Genomic DNA, 21,711 nt, shown 5'->3' with positions numbered 1-21,711 from the left:
TTTCTTTTTCAAGATTCAAAAAATATTTATTATACTTTCTTCTAAATGTTTTCATTTTATTCTTTTTGCATGAAAATACTTAGAGTTGATCTTTGTATTTAGTATGGTAATGTTACAGTACCAGATTTTTCCATATAGATAACTCAATTTTTCAGGATCAGTTTTTAAATAGTTCCTCTTTCTCTTAATGACCCATGTCTCAATCTTTTCCTTGACTCTCTAATCTGTTTCATTGGTTAATTTGTCAATATCACAAGATCAACTAATACAGTCATATTTTTCATATCTCAAGATACAAATACTAATTCCTGTAAATGGGATTACAGAATAACCTGAAAATTTTGCAAAATAAAATATTTTTTGTAGTTAAAATGAAATACAATTTTCCTCAGGTGTCTGACAGATAAATCATTTATTGGTAATGTGGTGCTGGTTTAGTCGCTAAGTCCTGTCCGACTCTTTGCAACCCCATGGACTGTAGCCCACCGGGCTCCTTTGTCCATGAGCTTCTCCAGGCAAGAGTACTGGAGTGGGTTGCCATTTCCTTCTCCAATATAAGCGAACACTAAAAAGAGAAATTTAATAATTATGATAAAAACCGAGACCAGGTTAATGGCATAATAACATCATAACACTTCTTGTGTGATATCATTTCCCCTACTTCTAAACAATAAATTAGGCCTGCTCTTCCAAAGAGTCAAACAAGAGTAAAGGTTATTTAAAAGTCTGAGTTTGGAGAACTAAGTCACATCTCAATATAAGACTATTACAGAATCTAATGGCCAATCTAAGAAATCATTCTCCTTTTCTGCTAGCTATGTATATAACATAGAGAAAAACCCAAAAGAAGAAGATCCCAAAAAGCCAAAGAGAAGTGTCAAGAAAACACAACTAACACATGGGTTTTGGTGCTGTCTGGTCACTAAAAAAAATGACTGAGGAGTCCAGTATAACAAAGAATAGGATTTTCAAAATGTTTTTGTTTTTATAGGCTATGGTCAGTAAATGCTACTTGAGTAATTTTTCCTGCCCTGGCAATGCAGACTTGATGATTGAATTGGTTTTAAGCATACCAAATTTTTTAACACTCTAAATGTATACAGATATAACACTTCCTAGACTATAAAATAAACATGTTTCTCATGTTTGTATGAAGGTATTTTCTTGGGAAGTTCTGCTCTGCCCTGTGTGGTGGTGTTGATTTTCAGTCGCTAAGTCCTGTCCAACTCCTTGCGACCCCATGGATTGCAGCACACCAGACTTCCCTGTCTACTATCTCCCACAGTTTGCTCAAATTTGTGCCCACTGAGTCGGTGATGCTATCTAACCATCTTATCCTTTGCCACCCCTTCTTTTGCCTCCAGTCTTTCCCAGCATCAGGGTCTCTTCCAATGAGTCAGCTCTTCACATCAGTTGGCCAAAGTATTGGAGCTTCAGCTTCAGCATTGGTCCTTCCAATGAATATTCAGGGTTGATTCTGTCTTAAGTTAAATTCCTAAGTCAATTTTCTATGAACTACTGTTAATTCACATGCAGAAATGCCTGCTTTGATCTATGGATATGTTTTTAAGATAGAGCTAAGGGGCTTTCCTGAGAGACTGAACATGAATGTATGGGAAAAAAAGAAATTATAGACGAATCCATGCCTTTTTGGTTGAGCAATTAGAAAAATAGATTTACCATCAAATGGGTTGAGGAAATCCATGGGTGCAACAGCTTTGGAAAAGGGAAAAGATGATTTTGATATGGTCAGTATGAAATATGTATTAGTGGAAATGTTAGGTTGACATTTATTATTCTGAAGTCCAAGAGAGAGGTATTGCTAAGAAATACAAATATGAGAGTCACTGGCATATAGTGGTATTTACAGATAAAAGATCATTAACTCTCAAAGGAAATGCCTATAAATGGCATCATTGTGTCATCAGACTGGTTCCCATGTTCAAGAAATTATAAAATTAGTTTGTCATGATTTAATCTAAGTAAACCTGTGTTTTTTCCTTTGTTAAATCTATTTCCATAAGTACTTAATTTTATAATCTGCTTTGTAATGTAGGCCACAATCAGTACCAAACTCAACATTCTATGGACTAGACCATCACTTTTTGAAAATTAGGATATCTCTTCTGTATTATATCATTCCTTTCAGATCAAAGGCAATAGCTGAATTATCTTAAAACAGTGGGATAAAATCACTTCTGAGTAATAAACTTTTCCTTCTTGAGCTGTACTGAGTAATTATGTCTACTTATCTAAAGGCAAAACCAATCAGATTTGTAGGACATAGTTGAGTGAAGATGAATAGCTTTTGGTAAAGAAGACATCATTTTCAGAATTATCTTTTGTGAGAAAGAATCAGAGTCAGGTCAGGAACACAATCTATAGCACTAAATTATGTTACCGTCTACTTCCCTTATTATTCCCACTTATGTTTTTCCTACTTAGACATATTCATTATAAGTGGTTGTTAGAAGCAGCTGTTACTAAGATGGAAAGGAATGAGAAAGTTCTTAAATATTGCTGTCTTTAAGAAAAAAAAAAACTTTAGAACATCTGGGTTCTGCACTAAGAAATATTTTGGGTGAGACTGAAATGATTATGTAAAAGATTATGCAGAAAAGAACAACTAAATTTCTTCCTCGTTGCCTGCATTTAAAAAAAAATCTTTTACTTTCATAGTCATTTTTGTAAAATACTATGAAAAGTATTTAAAGAAATTGTCTAGTTTTGCTTATTTTTAAACCCTTGAAGACTATTTAACATTGGAATGTGGTTTCTCAATATATACTAATGATTGGAAGACTATCTTACTATGTATGTGCAATGTTTAGCTTTGTTTATGTATTACAGCAGTATTTTTCTTCTCTAAAAAAAAACTTTCCCACCCTTCTGAGATGTCCCCCAAATCCTAAGAGGTGAGAGGAGGAGACACGAATGACAAAACACAATATAAAAGAGGAAATCAAAACCAAAAAGTTGGCCCAGACTCCTAGAACAAACCCTGTACCCTGGGTCCCAGCTAAGTATGAGTTAGAGGGTTATGTTATCACCTTACTTGGGGCTGTTATTGTTAGCCCAGTGTATCTGTTGCCCCTGGAAAACAGCATAGCCAAGTCATACTTCCCAGTGGAGGAAAACGCGGTGTCAGAATTTCAGGAAGGTCCAAATCAGGACACCTGTGTGCCAGAGGCGCGGCTGCACAGGCGGGCTGGCCGGGCCGGGACACCATCTGCTCAGCACATGAAGTGCCAGTTTCTTTGCTAAAGATGGGTTTGAAGGACGGAGTTCTTTAAAGGGAAAGCTCACCACTCGGCTGTGACATCCCTAGCCTTTCTCACATTTTAAAATAAACAATTTTAGGAAGAGGGGATTAAAGGCTTATGTCTGAGAGATGACAAGTAGAGTATATAGTGAGCTCCAGAAGAATTGCCTCAGAAGTTCTCCTTCAGATCGGCATTTGGCTTTTCATTCTGGTGACTGATGAAGTATGACTATAGCTCTCAGAATATTCCAGGTGTTAAGCATGTGCAAATTCCAAAAATACTCTGTGTTCTTGTCACTGGGTTTGCAACAATCAGACCAGCAAGGAAATCTCTCTCTTCCCTAGTTCCCTTAAGCTGTAAAGAGCCATTTGGCCCCTACCTTGACTGACTAACCTTTAATGAAATTCTGGTCAGAGAAAACATGGTGAACAACCCAGAGCTATTGAACAATTAGTATTAACTGTCTCTTCTCCCCCACTAAAACTATAGTTTATATACTAGAATAGTATAAACCATTTACAGTTTGGGGTCTGAATTTCCCATAGCCTATCTTTAGGTTCTTACTTAGCAATCTGTTGTTATCTTTAAGTGACCATTAGTAATTATTATATATTTTAAAGGTTTGTATTTCTTTTAATGGATGTATATACTCTACTCTGCTTAAAGCTTGTGGCAACTGTGATTTGTTCTTCAGAGATGAGAAAACAAAGACTTCAGTATAGTTTCCAGAGCTTATATGCACAGCTCTATAAAGTTGTTAAATTCCTAAAAAAAATAAATATAACCCAATATGGAAAAGTCTCATTCACTTTTACAAAAAAAAAAAAAAAAAAAAATGTGTGTTCTTTCCACTGTACTCATCAAGACAAAACTTTTCTGTATTAAAACTATACTCAAATAACTCTAAGTTGAAGCTGATCCATCATGGGACCACAGATACCAAATACTGAGCTCACTTACAATGCATATGGTCACTTTTCTAGCATTTTCCTTCCTGCCTGACTGCCTCCCTCAGGTATTTTCTGAGGGCTCTGCACATGACAGGTGCTATAGGGTATTGAGGCGATGAACTAAGGTTATTAATATAGTGAAATTACCAGAAATTTCTTGACACAAAGTAGGTTCTCAACAAATGCTGGTTGCACTACCTTCTAGAAGCAAGGGCTTGTGTATTGCTTAGATATTCAACCACAGCACCAACCACACTGATGCTGTTTGTAGGATATTGATAGAAATGTGCTGGAGAGGGACAGTCACAACATGGTTAGTATCAGGCTACATTACCCATGGGGCAGGCAGTGACTAAAGCTGGAGGTCAGCCTGTTTATCCCGCTTACTTGGGTGTTTAAGATACAAGTAGCTATCATTTATGGTCTTCCTTTTCTTTCCGTGCATCTTAGCTTGAGAATATTACTCCTTCAGTTCCTCATATTAAATCTTATTATGATGATTGATACTAGCTCTTCACTGAATGTGCCATTCTTTAATCTGCTATCAGGGATTTGAAATCAATAATTTGTCCAAGGCTCTGGCCACTCTGCCTTGATACCCTGAGATATTTTAAAGAGTTCTTAAAAATTAGGTACATCTTGTTCCCATAATTAAAGCATTTTCTCCAGCTAGTCTCTGACTCCCAGAAATGGACTTTTTTATAAAACAGAATTACTGGTGAGGTTGGAATACATTTTTTTAATTGCTGTCTACTAACAACCAGAATTGTATTTTGGTCTTACTTAACTTTTTAAGTGACAGGCTATCAAATATAGTTGTTCTTTTGTGTTGTTGAAAGCTTGTATTTTTTTTAACAAGAAAATTCACAGCACACATTCCAATCCAATTTGTAATCAATCACTGGGGTGGCTATGGCACAAGTCCTGAGTGTTGGTCACTTGTGTTTTTAACAATGAGAACCAAAATAGACAATGGTTTAGTAACAATGTGTTGCAGCTGGTGTTGCCAGGACCCCATTGGAAATGGGACTTCAAGAAGATTTTTCTTGTTAAAAAACAATTTCCTTCTGAAGAGTGTTGGGATGATAGCAGAAGGGTACATAGGCAAGGAAACTTACAAGGATTTCCAAAGAGCATTTTGGAAGCATTGGATTAATTTTGAACAATTGAAAAAACATTTTTACTGAGTTAAGCTGTTAAGTCTTTTCTATGAAACTTTAATAGGATGTATTTCCATTAAAAAAATAACTTTTTACAGACCGTCTCCCCCCCCCCTCCCCCGACTTCAGTGCATGTATTTTAACTAAAAAGTGGCACATGAAATAATGGGTGTCATCGGACTGGACTCTAGGGAAATGCACTGGTGTGATTTGCTTTTGCTTCTTCTTTCACAGAAAGAGTGGAGTTTTGGGTGGGGAATATACTAGTGGCTAGCACTCATTAATTGCGTCCTGAAGTTCCTGCTTCCCTGAGAAATGGTAACCATATTACATAAATTCCAGCCAGGTTCTTTCTCATAGAGTGGACTTGATTACAAGGTGATATGACAGATTTGCTTAAGGCTACAAACCAAACTGAGGGTATACCACCTTAAAGCAATCAGCATTGAACTGTTTACACTTATAACTACAATACTGATTCTGTGACTCTGAATGCCTTTTGGAGCTTTTTGGGATTGGTTTCACAAAGTGTACCACATTTCTTTGATGTCCTCACCTTCTGTGGGATATTTTATTTATGGAAACAACACAAAGACACTCAGTATCAAGGATTTTGAATATGGTGTGTTAATCAATATATATATAACTTTGTTTATGGTCATAAAGTTATGGCCTTTAATAAACATGTAAACTATTTCTGAAGTTGATTTCAAAAGAAAGGTCTAAATGACAATATCAAAGGAATGAGTTTTTTGCAGTTACCAATCTGGAAAAATAATGCTTGAGCGTGCTCGTTTAAAAAAACTTATGACATCATTTTAAACTTGCACTTTACCACATTCTTTCTTTAATACATTTCAGTCCACCTGTTTCTCCACCCCATTTGTGAGAACTTGTCCACTTTAATTAACACAACCCTTCTACCATCTGCTCTGAGGTCACCAGACTCTTACCCTTCTACTAGTACTATTTTGTTGTTTCTTACCATGCTTCTAAATCCTTGTGAACCTGCTTCTTCTGGACCAGGAAGATCCTTGGAGGAGGAAATGGCAACTCACTCCAGTATTCTTGCCTGGGAAATGCCATAGACAGAAAGAGCCCGGTGGGCTCAGCCCATGGGGTCGCAAAAGAGTCAGACACGACTGAGCTACTAAACAACAACTGCCTCTTCCCACTTATGTTTCCAAAGTGCTTTTGTAAATGATAAAATTAAGATCCGACTTCCTCTGAGAGCACTGACACTGACGAACAGGAAAAAATAATAAAAATTTAATTCCTTCCAAAATATTTGGAACAGAAAAGGCAGGCAGGCACCACCTCTTAACATGATCACCATGATGTCCAGCATGTCAGACCTTTTCTTAACTGTTAATGAATACAGTATAACTCTTCAAGGACAGTCTGACTATCTGTCAAAGGAACCAGAGTATATTCTGTAAAATATGGCTAAAATAAATAGATACCTTTTCTGTTAGTGAGGAAGTGTTTTTCCTAGAGATTGATATCCAGCTTCATTTTATTCAAGTATCACTTACAGCAGCACACGTAAGTTTCCTATTCTTAACATAATTAAAATCAGGGTAACCAGATAACTAAGAGACCCAAGTATTCATCTTAAAAATCTTCATAAAAAGGAAAACTGATCAAATTGCTCAGCTCTCATACAGTCCTGAAAATAGAGGCTTGAACTGGACAATATCTGGGAGTCTCATTCAACCTTAAAATTCCAACTGGCTTCCTCAAATACACTATATTTGTTTTTATGGCTACTTATACCAAGGACCCCATAGAACATATGTGTCTAATAAATGTTTGTTGACTGTGATCGTAGCACCTAATACCTCTAAGAAGTAAGCAATTAGCAAGCTGAATGGCTTACCAGAAGAATTTAATCACATCTGAATTCTCAAACATACCAATGAAAAGTCTTTAGCTGGATTCTCTGGCCTCCAATTTATATGAGGCTGCGGCATAGCATGACTAAGTAGACTCAAGTAAAACTGCTTGGCTTTAAACCCTAGCTCTGCCACTCATCAGCTGTGTGGTCTCAGGGCCAAAGTATGAGAAATAAGGTAACTGATGATGTTGTGTGCCAAGTTGAGAAGTGTAGACTTCATGCCCTAGAAGTGAACATTTATAGAACAGCTTTGTCAGAGTTTTTACTTTAGAAAGCTCACTTCTGAAATAGTGTGGAGGATGGTTTGGAGAAGCAAAAAAAACTACCACAATATTGTAATGTTCCCCTGGGAAATGATAATAGTCCGAATCAAGGCCATGACAGTTGGGATGACAATAAAACAACAAAAGCAATCATTATTGAAGAAGAATCCTGTAAATTATCGGATAATTACTTAGGAGCAGGAACGGCAAGCAGGAAGCCTGCACTGTTTATAGCCTGAACAAATATTTGGGTGAGATTCGTGCACATGTAACATGAAAGATCAGAGCTACCACCCTGTTCACTAGGAAATGCCAACTTAGCAAAACAATAGTATGTTTTCACCAGCTTTGAAAAATACCCACTTTCCTGTTCGAAGGGTTTGTAGCAAAAATATATTTTGTCTGTCACAGTTCATGTGATCTCACAGCCATACAACTTGACTTTACAATTGGCTGTTTCCCTGAAATTTATGCTTTGTGAACCCTATAACATATAATGTGCCCAAAATATGATGCTCAAGTTTAGTTCCAGAACTTTAAAATACACTTACTTCTATTATTGAGACCCTTATTATGCCTTTCCAAGACATTTTAAAAATATATAAACAGTAACATATCTTATACATGATAGAATAAAAACGCATAGGGCTCTTCTTGAAGTCACTGGCAGGATATTCTAATAGCAGGCTGTCTGTAGCCTGCAGGAATAAAAATAATAATTATCATCATAACATCACCAAGTTCTAATCAGAAATGTGGAAGTATTACTACTGGCACTTATTTTTTCCCAAGAAACCCAAGAGAATCAAGACAAAAATGCAAAGAAAGAAAACAAAAGCAAAGAAACACCTTCCACACGCGGTCTTCTTTCTTTAAAAAAAAAAAAAGAGGCAGTCTATCAAAACAGAAACTGAATTTATAATTCCAGAATCATAAAATCCATCTAGAGGAACTTATTCTTGGTTTAACTCTAATTCAGATTTATCGTTCATAAATTCAGAGTGTAAAGGTCTTAGTTTTTTCATTAAAACAGCCTCTAAAGATATAATGTAAATAAGCAATGCTTTATATTTTGCAAACAGATAAGATAAAACACCATCATTACAGTCCCTACTTTTCTGATGAGAAAACTAAAGCTTGAAGGTGTCAAGATGATTTCTTCATGTCCAGCATGTCAGACAATAGGCTAACCAGGTCTTCTCGATCTATATCCCAGGCTATGTCGCGTTCACCTGCTATCCTATGTAGAAACCGTATCCTCAACTGTATACCCTTAGAAATAAAGTATGATGATACACATGGCACACACCCAGAAAGAACAATACTAATGTGGGATAACAGACTAACATTAATATGTCTGAAACATCCAAGTACCAAACACAGCATTGTTTTAAGTCAGTTCCTCCTGAAATAGAGAGAGACGCAGAGGTTCGATCCATCCCAGGTGAAGAGCTCCCCTAACATCGAGCCCAGAGGCTGACAGGCAGCTGAAAAGGGAAGGTGGGAGCGGTCTGAGATGATGGATGCTGCATGCCGTGAAAATCTGCCTGCCTCTGCTATCTACCTTTTCTCACTGGGGCTGACTCCTCAAGCACTCATCTCCAACCATCATGCCCTGAGTTCGCTTCAAGGCAAGGGCAGAGGCAGACGGGTCAGTGGTTCTTCAAACAACAGGTTTTGCTCAGTCTATCCTCTAGTGATGACCAGTATTCAAAGATAAAGAGCAAAGAGAACAGAGCAAGAGAGTAGCACAGTGCAGAATAGAAGGAAAAGACTAAAGAAATTTTTTTGCCTGGCCTGCTGCAGTACATGGGGTCACAAAGAGTCAGACACGACTGAGCAACTGACAACAACTGCATCTTAAGAGTATTTATTGCTGAAACTTCTCTCAGGGTTGTGTGCATGTGTGTGTGTATGTTCTTGATTACAAGGGAAAATATTTTTCTTTGGTAGAGACTCTCTTCAGTCAGGCTTCCTGCTAAATGCATTATTAAAGTATCATGACTAAAAGAGCAGGCAAGGATAATATAGCCAAAGCCCTGTCCTTTCATTAATTTTCTTTAAATCCTACTGACACAGTTGTCATCGTGGCATTGTATTCTTTGCTAATACATTTTGACACACACAAATTGAGAGCTGAAAGGGGGTTCTATATATAATGTATCTCCCATTAGATTTTTTAATCAACTGAAATTAATTCGTCTGCAGAGCTTTGTTATTATTTGAAAGGCCCTTGTTAGAAGTCAGAAGATACAAGTTTCAGCAGAAGTTTCTTTGTCACAGGCAAAGTATTATTTGTAGTATGAGGGCAGATCACAACAATCTCCTAAATTGCTTCCCTCATATGTAAAATAAGCTGAGTTAAACTAGGTGATTTCTAATGTATATCCCAGAACTAAGCATGCCCACTTTAGTCTGTTATACAAGTTCGTGAAACTTGCAGGTGATAAAAGTTTTTCTTTGTTCTTTCTATAACACGCTCCATCTTGATTAATAGTGATTAAGCACACTTTAAGAATCTTCTTATTCAGTTATTAAATATCAAGCACTTTTAAGAGTGTATCAGGTGGAAAATAAATGTTGAGGTTTCTCACTCTAAAAATTAATAATTATTTATAAGATTGGAAGTAGCAAAAAATGACTCTTTAGTGAGTAGTTCAAGCTATAAAAATGAACATTACATATTGCTTAAAATATGTGTGTGGATATTATAATATGTAACATTTCATGAGCATAAATAATAGATACTTGCATCTTCTCATCAGATATTAATGTAACAAGTTCATCATAGAGGAAAAAAATTGGAGGCCATTTAAATCTCAAGGATGCAAATACATAGAGGTCAAGAAGCAAAAGCACTGGTAGGAATGTACACAGCCTTCTTTCATCAGCAGCGAGTGATGAAATAGACCAGAGCATAAGAAGTTGGGGTAATCAGACTTGATTCTTGTGACCTGCATTAGTCTGATCCCTGGAACTTTCTAGCAGACTTTTTTTATAACATTTAGAAATCATAAAGACCTGGTTGCCTGATTCCTGACAATTTGATGTTAACCATAAAAGGTTAAATTTCGATACAGAGATTTGTTTGTTTCTGGAAAGACTTCCAAAACAGCTGAGCAGGCAAGGAGGCTCAGTAGTTTAAACAAGCATACCTCCGTAAGTGACAAACGATTTCAAATAAGGAAATAATGGGCTTCCCTGATGGCTCAGACAGTAAAGAATCTGCCTGCAATGCAGGAGACATAAGAGACCCAGGTTCGATCTCTGGGTTGGGAAGATCCCCTGGAGAAGGAAATGGCAATCCACTCCAGTATTCTTGTCTGAAAAATCCCAGCAGCAGGCTGCTGTCCAAAGGGTCTGGAAGAGTCGGACACAACTGAGCGACTACGCACAGCACACCAGCACACAGGGAAAGAAGAGAACATGGAACAGAAAGAAAAGAGAACTGGGGAGAGAATGTGAAGGAATGTCCACGTTTATAGGCACAAGGTTGTGGAGGAATCAGTGAAAACTATGAAGAGGAATGAACCGGAGTGGAAAAGAAAAATTTATAATATTACAGAAGTAAGGGAATATATTAGGTATGAGAGATAGATAAGAGGCTACACAGTATACTGGATGATTACTAAAAAACAGACTTTGGATTTCAAGTGACAAATTAACACACTGCTTGTAGAGCCAAATTTCAAAAGGCTAAGATGAAATTAGAATGAGCAAGTGAACACTGTTATTTGAATGTAAGCTGTCATCTCAGTTGATTTTAAATGACAATTTCCCCATTTGAATGAAGTTTTTTTTAGTTCATTACCAGATAGAAACTCTTACTGGTAGTTTATATCTAATATATTGGAAGAAGTATATTACATACTTCAGTGAGTTGACTTGCACTCTCAATTTAACATTATCAAAATATGTCCAAATTACCTGAATCATGAAAAAAGAACTCAAAACAAACAAGGGGACGGAATGGGAATAATGAGCTCCAAATCTCTGAGTCCTCTTAGTATGACAGGCTGACACTCAAAGAGGGTTTTAAGTCTTCCAAATTCTTAGCGAGCTCTTCAGGGTCCAAGCACTCTGCATAAAGTGTCAAGAAGTTTGCCTCTACACAGGCTGTCTTACTTTGGAGAATATCAAATTAATGCTGTGGGCAGCTGACTCTAACATGTTATTCAACTGTTTTGGTTCCTATGTCTAAATAACTGATATTGCCATTGTTGTTAGGACCCCCTCCTATCATGGTTGTATTTTTAATGTCTGTACACTCTTGTTTCTGTGTAATTTCACCAATTATTCAATTATGTACTATTTTGCTTTCTTTTTATAACACTGACCTATTATCATTTATGCTAACATGCAGTACAAGAAACATGATAGCATATGTATGTGTGTATATGTATGTTTTTTGTCTTGTTTTCTTCTGATTTACAATTCTTGGCATTGGTGTAATTGAGTTCATTTGTTTCCTTCATGTATGTCACATGCATTCATTTAGTTACTCCTGCCCATCTGGGTGGGGAAAATTAAGCAGCCACTTTCTATTTTTTGCAGGAGCACTTGACCTTACATATTTTTGTAATGGTAATAGAAATAATAACATCAGTTAAATGATTGAGTGCACTTTCCTCTTCCTCCCTGTTGCCCAGTAAGTTGAGTGTTATTATTATTATGGTTGCCTTTGTTATTATTATCCTATTTTACAGATTTTTTAAAAAGGACCAGAGATTAAGTGGCTTTTCCAAAGCCATTAAGCTAGCCAGATGCAATTGAGAAAAACTCCCCTAGGAATTCTGTTAGGAAACTCTAGTGCTGCTACAAATCAACCGATTATCTGAACGGCAGTTAGGAGGAGTTCAAAAGTCAAGGAAAAACAAAACCGATAGCAGGTTCTAAATGATTGCTCCCTCTCGGATCAGAGTGTGATGGATGCCAGCCAGGCTAATGCAAGTCACTGCAGAGAGGCCACTGGGAAGGCCTCCACTTTGCTCATGTCGGTGGGCACACGGTGTCACTTAGAGGCAGGGGGATGGGTACTGTGTGATGGTTACGGAGAGCAAAATAGGATTTATGCAATAGCGTTCCTTTCTACGTGAGGCAATGCAATAAATTAATGGAGAAGGGTAGGAGAGAGAGAGGGCTGTATGTGTGTGTGCACGGGCCTTGTTGACAGTGAATTTTCTCTGGCAGGGAGGCAAGTGAAGGCAGAGATGACACTCATGTACTACTGTGGGCCTGCTTTTGAGTCCATAAACTATTCTCATACTCTGGCTACTCAGAGTAGCAATTGGCATCAACAGAGGGTTTGGGTTTTGCTATGGTTTTTAATGAACCTGGACTCATACCCATGTGAGTTGAAAATAGAATAGGGAAGAATAAAATAAAGGTCCATGTTTCCTCTTCACTCCATATTGTAGAGATAGTGTGCCCATGTTTTATATGGCTGGATACTGTGGCAGCAGCCTGGTAGGTAAATATTCAGGCTCTAACACTCGATCACTTAGGTTCATAGTGTGGCTTTCTGCACTTACTGCTGTGTGACTTGTACAAATTGCAAAACCTCTCTGTGTCCCAGGAGAATTATTGCTTTATCATTTATAAAAATAAGGGCAATATTAGGACTTACTTGCTTCAAAGGGCTACTGAGAGAATTAAAAAATTAATTCAAATAAAGCATTTGAAGCGGTGCCTAGCAGAGTAAATAATTAACAAATGGAATCTCTTACTATAACTTATTGTGTGCTGTACCTACTTGCAAGCCAATTTAAGAAAATGATATCTGAAAGCCACTCCTATCTTCCAGTCCGGGGAAGAACATTCTTATTCTACACGATAAAGCATAACATGGAGAGCTAAAATTTTTAGGAGATATTTGTATAAATCTAACACTTTAAAAAGTCTCTCTCCCTAATTGTAATGCTTTGTTTTTCTAATTAATGTTCATATTCATTCACTGCCTTTATTTATTTGCTTGCTTTAGACAGGGTGGGATAGTTAAAATGTTGTATGATAATGAAATATTTAAACTTAAGCTATTGTATGTGCCAAAATTATCATACATAAGTAGAATCAACCAATTAAATTTGACCCTGTAATATATTTCAAAAGATATCTGATGCACATTTGTCCCTTTTATCTGACTGTGGAAAAGAGATAAGTAACTTGTTAAAATATTTACTAATTTTCTGTTTTGCTGATTTTATTCCTACATTGAAGCACACAGATAAATCTAAGCTACTATTAAAATCCCACAAATGTAGTATCCTAATCAGGTTCACTGGTTGTGGATAAAAGTTAAAATACATATTCTGTTTTTAGTGCTGCATAAACTGAGCTAAAATATGGCAATTTATATCTGATATTGAAATCTTTTCTGCCTCAATGGTTTCTGATTTAATTTACCATTACAAAGACAAGGATTTATGGGATGAACTGTCCCTAAGGAGTCTAATTAGATGTTGGTGTTACTCATGGTCTTCCTATCTTGTTTTGAACCCAAAGAAGTGAGCAGTAACCCAAAATTGTTAACATGAGACACTCACTGGGAAGCCACTATTTAAAATATTTGGATGTTGATTTTCCTCCTGTGGACAGATGTTCCTATCAAAAAAAAAAAAAATCACCCATATTTTATATCAGTTGACCTCTGTGTGTGGGAGAATGGTTTATATTTATTCTGAGAAAAAAAAAACAAAAAAACAACTATTAGAGAAAAATATATCATTCTCTAATTCCCGGAAAGTAAAGCGGGAACAGAGGAAGAAAAAAATTAACTTCTGCTTCCCTTAAACAGTAATACTGAATTTTTGTTTTACGTGCCATATTAACATATGTCTATGTAATCTTGAAGCAATGCTACATGACACAAAAATCTATCCATTATTATTTTGTTTTGGGGAACTTGCTTCAGATTTTTTAAAAAATGACTCTCTAAGAGGAATATAAATATTGCATCAATCTTTTCAATGATTAAATAATTAACTAGGAGTAGCTTTATCGCCTTTTTATAGATGAATACAAGTGACTAGATGTATAATGAAGCAAAATGACTTAAAAGGGCCATTAGGGAATCACAGAAATAAGACTGTAACTCTTTTCAATGGTACATCAATACCAAAGAATGAACAGCCAGAAGAGACTAAGTCTAAAATACTAAATATACTGACTATTATAAAGGCCTCTGTAATTTAACAGGTCATTTTACTGTTCACTTAATATGACTGTGCAGGGAAAAGAATAAGAAAGCATGATAGTCTCCTAGGTACCCTTCTATTACGTTGCTTTCTCTACTTAAAAAATTACACGTTTTGAAACATCCTGGGAAGGAGTTTGTATCAGAGAGGAGTACTCAAGAAGACTATGGTAAGGTCAGAGTCACAGCTGGAGTGAGTTTAAGTAACCTTGTCCTTTGCCCTCTCTTCTCTAACACAGAAATAAAATGATGGATGTCCCCACTTAGATTATCATTAAAATACTTTTCTTGCTATTCACGAGGTAACCTTCACTTGTATCAACCATCAACTCTCTATCTATAGAGAAAGAAAAGAAGTAGTGTAGTGCAGATTATTTCCATTTTTTTTGTTGTTTTGAAATAATTAATTTTAGGGATGACTTGCTTTCCTGATTATGTTTAGTGTCAATTGAAGTACAGAGGAGGTAGCAAATATTTAACCTCTGAGAGGGGAAAGTTGGGCTGGGGTTTTAAAAAAAGGTCACGGCTAATTTTAGAAAGTTAAGCAATCACCTACAGAAAATAGGATATATAGTTTTTTTCAATGAGCATTTTCATGAGTGTATGCAAACAGATATAGCATGTTTGTTAAAGAAAATTCAATATACAAATAAATATTAGTGTTCTCTTACCAACTTCCTCAAGCTTCCGTTTCAGTGTATTGCAAGCGTTCTTTTCTTACAACATAATTTCATCCAAAGCACTGTCCCTCAAGTGTCCAAATTATATTAGAAAATAATGGAATCTGAATTTACATGAAACCAATTTCATCTTTTTAGAGACATATACCAAGAAGCTTTTCTACCTTTAAAATATAATTATTTTTCACAGTTCTCATAACTTTTACAAATACTTCAAATTCATAGTGTTGTGTTAAAATTAAATCTGCTAGTCTCAAAAAGACAAAATAAGGAGTAAAGGCTAAAAGAAGCAATTATAAACACATTCAAAATATTTTTCATTCACATAAAAAAAATCACTGTTCATTTCAAGAGTAAATTGATTTTATAAATTGCTTTTTGAAAATAAAATCTGTCTTTAAGGTGGCCTGCAAAAATCGATACCTCATACACCTGAGGTGATGTTGAGCAATATTTTACCTAATCAGAATATATTTTCCCATATGATATTGAAAATTTTGTCTAATAACACTTCTGAAGTAGGAAGTTTGCAAGACGCTTCATAAATTGAGATATATAAATTATTCATATATATGCTAGTTACAGTCCTACAGTCTAATGTATCCAGTATACATACACAAATGCATACTACCTTTTAAAACCCATCAGCAATAGATGCAAGTGGAAAGTCAAATTAAAACAATGTGAATAATTCACCAAAATAATTTTTGCTGCTTCTGTTTCCATCACCTGAATGAAGACTAAGACATTCAACTTTCTATGGCAGTTTCAATCAAAACTCAAAACTATGTCTTTGAAAACAAACCTAAGGATGAGAATTTTAACACCCCTGGAGAACAGTGCATTTTCTTTGGGCACCCTCTAAATTGTTCCTGAAATTCAAAGACAACTTTTCCAGAAGTGATGTACAAATAATCCACCTTGCTGACAGGACAAGTAGAATTCCTATAAATAAGAATATTTTCTTCATATGAGATCAGACTACGGTGAATCAAGAAAACCTTGGAGCCCATTTAGCCTCATTTTCACATTTGTAGATTAATGAATTATTAAATTTCTTCAATAATTTCTTCTGCAAAGGCAATAAAATTTTTATTTTTATTCTCCATTATGAAAATAAATCAGGAAAAGTAGACAGTCATTCAATTTTCACTTAAGGAAAAGAAGACTAAAGACTAAGTTTCTGACATTCGTACGTGAGGTTATATCTTACAGTCTCTGGCCCCTGCATCTTTACTGTTCAGAGCTTCCCTGGTGGCTGAGACAGAAAGAACCCACCTGCAATGCGGGAGACCTGGATTCAGTCCCTAGGTTGGGAAGATCCCCTGTAGGAGGGCATGGCAACCCACACCAGTATTCTTGCCTGGAAAATCCCATGGACAGAGGAACCAGGCGGGCTGCAGTCCACAGGGTCGCAAAGAGTCAGACACGACTGAGTGACTAAAACAGTGACTGATTGACAGAACATCATCAATCAAAGATCGGGGATGGGAGACAGACATTAGGCCTCAAGATGACACTATATAATTAGTTTTAACAGTTGGCATTTTACTTACAAATTTTCTCAATCATTTTGTGATGGATAAAAATTCAGCTCAACTGAATTTTATTTGTAGTTTTTCTCCATAAGAGGATGTGGTATCTTCCATTTGGAACAATCTTTCTAATTTCCATTCCATTGTTGAAAATAAAAGTACTAAAATTTTTGGTAACCACATGTGGAAGAAGTGGAAGAAACAAGATAAAGAGATCCATAAGTATTCAAAGAATTCCTCTACCTCTACAAGAAAAAGACTTTTTTTTCCTATTTGTTCCTTCACAGCAGTACACATTTTAGACCACCCGATAAACAAGTGCAAAGCCAGAATATACAAAAGATAATAATTTTATTTTCCAACTATCTTCCTGTGATTCAACTCAATGTTTCATTCCATGTTCCCACTCTCTCTAGTATGTTACAATTTTCCCACAAATCCGATGTCAATTTTTAAGGATCCCGTATTACAATTAAGTGAATATAATGAAATATATTCCACTGAACCACTAAGATATGGAGAGCATAAAAGATATTCAACTTATAAAAAAAAAAAGGAACTTCAACTGATTTATAAAAGAAATCTTCAATCTGAAGACATGCACTATAACTCACATCCTCTTTAAGGAGCAGATATTTGGAGAGAGAGAAAAATAAGCAAACATATTTGTATACAGATAGAATATCAACACATAAGTGATAAGCCAGATTTTTAGATGGATCCCATAGTCTAGCCCATATAACCCTATGGCTAGTGGCAGTACTGACATAACTGATAATTTGACTGAGCAACATTAGGTTAGTTAGGGCCCATGGTGTCAGAAACAAAACCTTTAGACTTCTTTACAGAAATTCACAGAATGTACATAGATTAGAATCAAAAGGAACCTCAAAAATTACTGGGTCCATCCCTCTGTTCTTGGCTGAACTAAACACGGCTCTTTTCAACAACTGCTAAGGTGGAGTTTGAAGTCAGTAACATTAGAGGAAAAAAATCAGATGATTTGGACTGAGCGCACCCTTTCTTGGTAAGCTTTGACCCATTGTGTGATGGATTTCTAAGAGAATGTTGTCAGTTCCTATTGAAAACGGCAGAGCATTTCCTAACGAAGAGAAAATGGCAGTGAGAGTGGTCTTGTAAGTGTGGATGGAGGCGTGTGCACATGTGGGAGAATATGCACAGGACATGTACGCCTGTGGTGTGTGTGCAGATGTATAGTTTCTTGTTTCCCCTGGGTCATTAAAAAGAATCCTATGCTTGCAGACTTTGTTTTCCTTTCAGAGGAGAGCTGAAATGTTTGACATTGCAGAACCCAGGAAGCATTCTGGAACTGCAGAACTAGCAAAACTCTCCCCGTGAGAGGGCAGTAGGGGGCCAAGCGGAGCAGACTCTTCCCTGTGGTCCCTCCAGGACCGGCCTTGGCTGTCAGTCTTCACCCTGACGCCTGCGCTGCGGGCACGGGCAGGGGAAGACGCTGCTGAGCGCGCGCCTCTCGGAAGACAGGGAGACCCACGATCTGCGGGGCAATGAGCTGCCTTTAAGAGTTGACAGTTGGGCTGTGTGAGGTGCCGGTGCTGCTGGGCAAACTGGCTCTCAGTCTTGGCTTCCCACAAAAGCAGAGGAAGGGGGAGCTGTCGTGGTTCCCAGTGCCCACAGGGCCCCCTTTCCCGGCTGCTGTGTGCTGGCCACAGCGGCTGCCGCGGGGAGCGCGCGAGCTCGTGTCTGTGTCTGTTTGTGTAACTACTTGCATGACTGTCCATCTCTCTGTCTGCCTGTGTGACAGAGAGACAAAGATGCTCGGGAACGTTTTCACTGGAAAACATACCTCGGGAGTTCTCCTGGCTATGTCCCAGGCACCCTGGTCCTCCGCACCTGATATTACCTCTGTCAGCTCATTATTTTGTTTCCTCTGGGATGATTTATATCCAGACATGAGAAATGCACGTGTACTGAGGCTTTCTGTATGTGACCTTACTTCATAGAACTGAGAAGGAAGGAGAACCTGAAAAACGGTCCATTTTCCCTTCAGATTGTAAAGTCCATGCGATAACAGCCCAGAAACTGGACTCGGACTGTCCGAATTGGAATCCCGCTCCGCCACCTCCACTAAGTGTGTGCCTTGGGCAAGTAGCTTCTACTCCTTGCCTAAGTTTCTTCATTTGCAGGGAAGGGATGGTAACAGCGCCAAGCTCATAGGGTGGTGAAGATTAAACATATGGAAAACAGTGCCTGACACCCAAGAGTTGCTAAATGTTAGCTAGTAACAGCATCCTCGACATCCGCTGTGTTAAATGTCCTGGCCATTTTCCCCATCGGTAATCACTAGCGCTCCGTACAAGCCCATATCCCAAAACAGAGATGAGAAAGTACCCTATCCCCTATCCATCCCGCCCGCCCCACCATCCTCCAGCACTCACACCCACACAGCCATCCCCGCCAGCGCAATCGTGCATATGGGAAGCCCTCCCCAGCTATCCTGCTCGCCACACCTGGGGCGCACTCCGGGTGGGCTAAGTCAAATGAAGTACCCAAGAGCCCCGGTCCCTACCTCTTCTGGTTGACGAGTGTATTGGGGATATTTTCCTACCTGCCCCAGGTTTTTGCCCTTCTTACTGCCGCCGAAAGCCAGTCCTTGGTAAGTGCCCGCAGATCGATTGGCGGCCTGGGCTGGCGTCTCCCCGCCCAGAGAGGACTTGATGGAGTTGAGTTTGGCCCGCGAGCTGCCGAACTGTGAGCTCTCCACCATCAGCACCGCGGCCAGTAGGAGCAGGCAGCGGGAGGAGTCCTTGCCCCGCATCAATGCGGCCATCTCCCGGCGAGGGGTCCCCCGGGGAGGCGCAACGCCCGCAAGGATGCGGATACAAATGGGAAGGAGGACCCCGACACGGGGCCCTGCACTCGGGGCGCCGGGACTCGCAGACTCTGTTCCCCCAACCCCACTTGGCTCTGGGGGCCCAGCACCGTGTGAACTCAGTCTCAAGGCTCAGACCCGGAGGAAGCGCGACCCAAGCAAGACCCGCTTCTCCGCCAGGGCAGGAAGTTCTGCAGTAACTGGAAGCAATCAAAGGCGAGGCGCCTTCTCGCCAAGGAGGCGTGACCCGAGGTGCAAGCAGACCCAGCCCCACGGCCCGCACCGCTTCCGTTGCTCCTTGCCCACACCTCCTCCGAGGTCCTGCCTCGGCTCTCAGAGGTCCAGTCCTTCTCCTAACTGCTCAGGAGGTCCACATGAGTTCGTTCTCCTTCAGCCTCAGTTGCGTTTTCTCTCCTTTCTTCCTTCTCTACCTCTTAGGTCTCAACCTCTGCGGGACTCAAGTCCTCCTTTTCAAAGTTAGCGGGCACTAATATGGGAGATCAGGAACCGCCCCCAGACCGGACCCTGGAGTTCAGAGGCCAGCTAAGGTTTCCCATGCGCATGCAAAGTCGCCCGAAGCGGTGTTCAACCAGCCCGCAGCCAAGCGCTGCCAGGGACGCTGCGTTGCCCCGGGAGCTGCCCTGCGCTGCGCGCGCGGTCTCCCTCGCTGCTGTCTGCTGTCTCACCGCCGCCTCCTTTGCTTTTTATAGCTTCTCACAGCAGGGTGGTTGGGGGGGGGGGGGGTCCCTCCGCCCCCAGTTCAAGAGTGACAAAGAGTAAAACCGTTTCCATCACCCCCACGTCCCCGCCCCCCCTTCTCTCTTTCCTGCGGCTTTTCCTTCTGAGGCTTCCCGTTTGCTTCTCCTCGCCCCCTCCCACTACCCTTCCACCGAAGAGCAACTGAGAAGATGGGATTCACCCCTAGAGCAACACGCGGACTCCTAACTCCTGACAACCAACCGCTCCAGAGGGTGAAAGAGCCTTTGCCAACAAACGGAGGGCAAATGTGGAAGTGAAGAGGGGCGGGTCAGGACTGCCAGCACCCTTCCATGGGTTCCCCAACCCACCTCCAGTCCCTGACTCCGAGAGGAGCCCTAGAGAAGCCCGATCGAAGGTTAAGGAAAATGAGCATCTGGGCGTTAATGGTCTGTGTACACTCAAGTTGGGTTTTAGCCTGTGCCTTCCAGAGGGTGTGTGAGGCTGGCACTGTATTGGTGCGCCAGGGAGTGTGTAACCGATCCAGATGGGGCTTTGGGAAGAAGATATCAGAGAAGGGGGAAAGAAAGTCCCACCTTGCCACCAAGAGGCATTTGGGACTTTCTCGTCTCCTCCTTCTTCACCCTACAAACCCCCTCCCCACCACACAAGTAGCTGTTTGCCTCTGTCTCTGGGGAGCGGGGAGGGATGGGGGCAGCGGACCTGAACTCTGAACCTCACAGTTCTACCGGGCATCTTTATCATCCTAGGCAGCTCCGCCTTTGCAAAGAGGAAATCCCAGACAGGAATGAACTGCGGGCGAGGGAGTCTCTGAGGTTCTGCTTTCTGCCTCCCAGCCTCTGGCAATTATATGCGATGCCTTTCCTGGGAGACCCGGAGGCTCGCCAGGTCTCCTTTGCTTCGGCGGGAAAGAGGTTCAGAGAAGGGCTGGAGCGCGGCGCTTGGGGGCGCCAGTGGCAGCTGGCGAGGCGAGGAAGTAAATGCTAGAGATGAGAACTGTCCCAGGCAATCTCCCGGTTTGGAGATGATCACAGGCAATAGAGCGCCCAGACTTCCAAAACACCCCCAGGGCTTAGGAAGTTGTTGCACTTCTGCTTCCCTGGTGTGCTACCATCTGTGCACAGAGAAGTCCGAGGCTGGGCACCAGCACCACGCATGGCCAACAGCTAGGGGAGGAAGCTGTTCCTTCGGAACGTGTTGTCG

General features: G+C 39.7%; 1 protein-coding gene across 2 annotated transcripts in view; it reads right to left on the bottom strand.

The window, feature by feature from the left end:
• DKK2 (dickkopf WNT signaling pathway inhibitor 2) overlaps positions 1–20,452 on the bottom strand; it is a 120,825-nt gene extending 100,373 nt beyond the window's left edge. The window contains exon 1 of one of the 2 annotated variants that reach the window (XM_061164254.1): positions 19,489–20,452. In XM_061164254.1, coding sequence (XP_061020237.1) covers positions 19,489–19,749 — 261 coding nt within the window. In that variant the 5' untranslated portion in view covers positions 19,750–20,452. The remainder of the gene's footprint in view (positions 1–19,488) is intronic. The other variant, XM_061164255.1, reaches the window with a different exon arrangement.
• Positions 20,453–21,711: the final 1,259 nt, after the last annotated feature.

This window comes from Dama dama, chromosome 17 (genome assembly GCF_033118175.1).
Source record: "Dama dama isolate Ldn47 chromosome 17, ASM3311817v1, whole genome shotgun sequence".
Lineage (NCBI taxonomy): Eukaryota > Metazoa > Chordata > Mammalia > Artiodactyla > Cervidae > Dama > Dama dama.
Note: the sequence above shows the minus strand (reverse complement) of the source record. Positions and strands in the feature narration are given on the sequence as shown.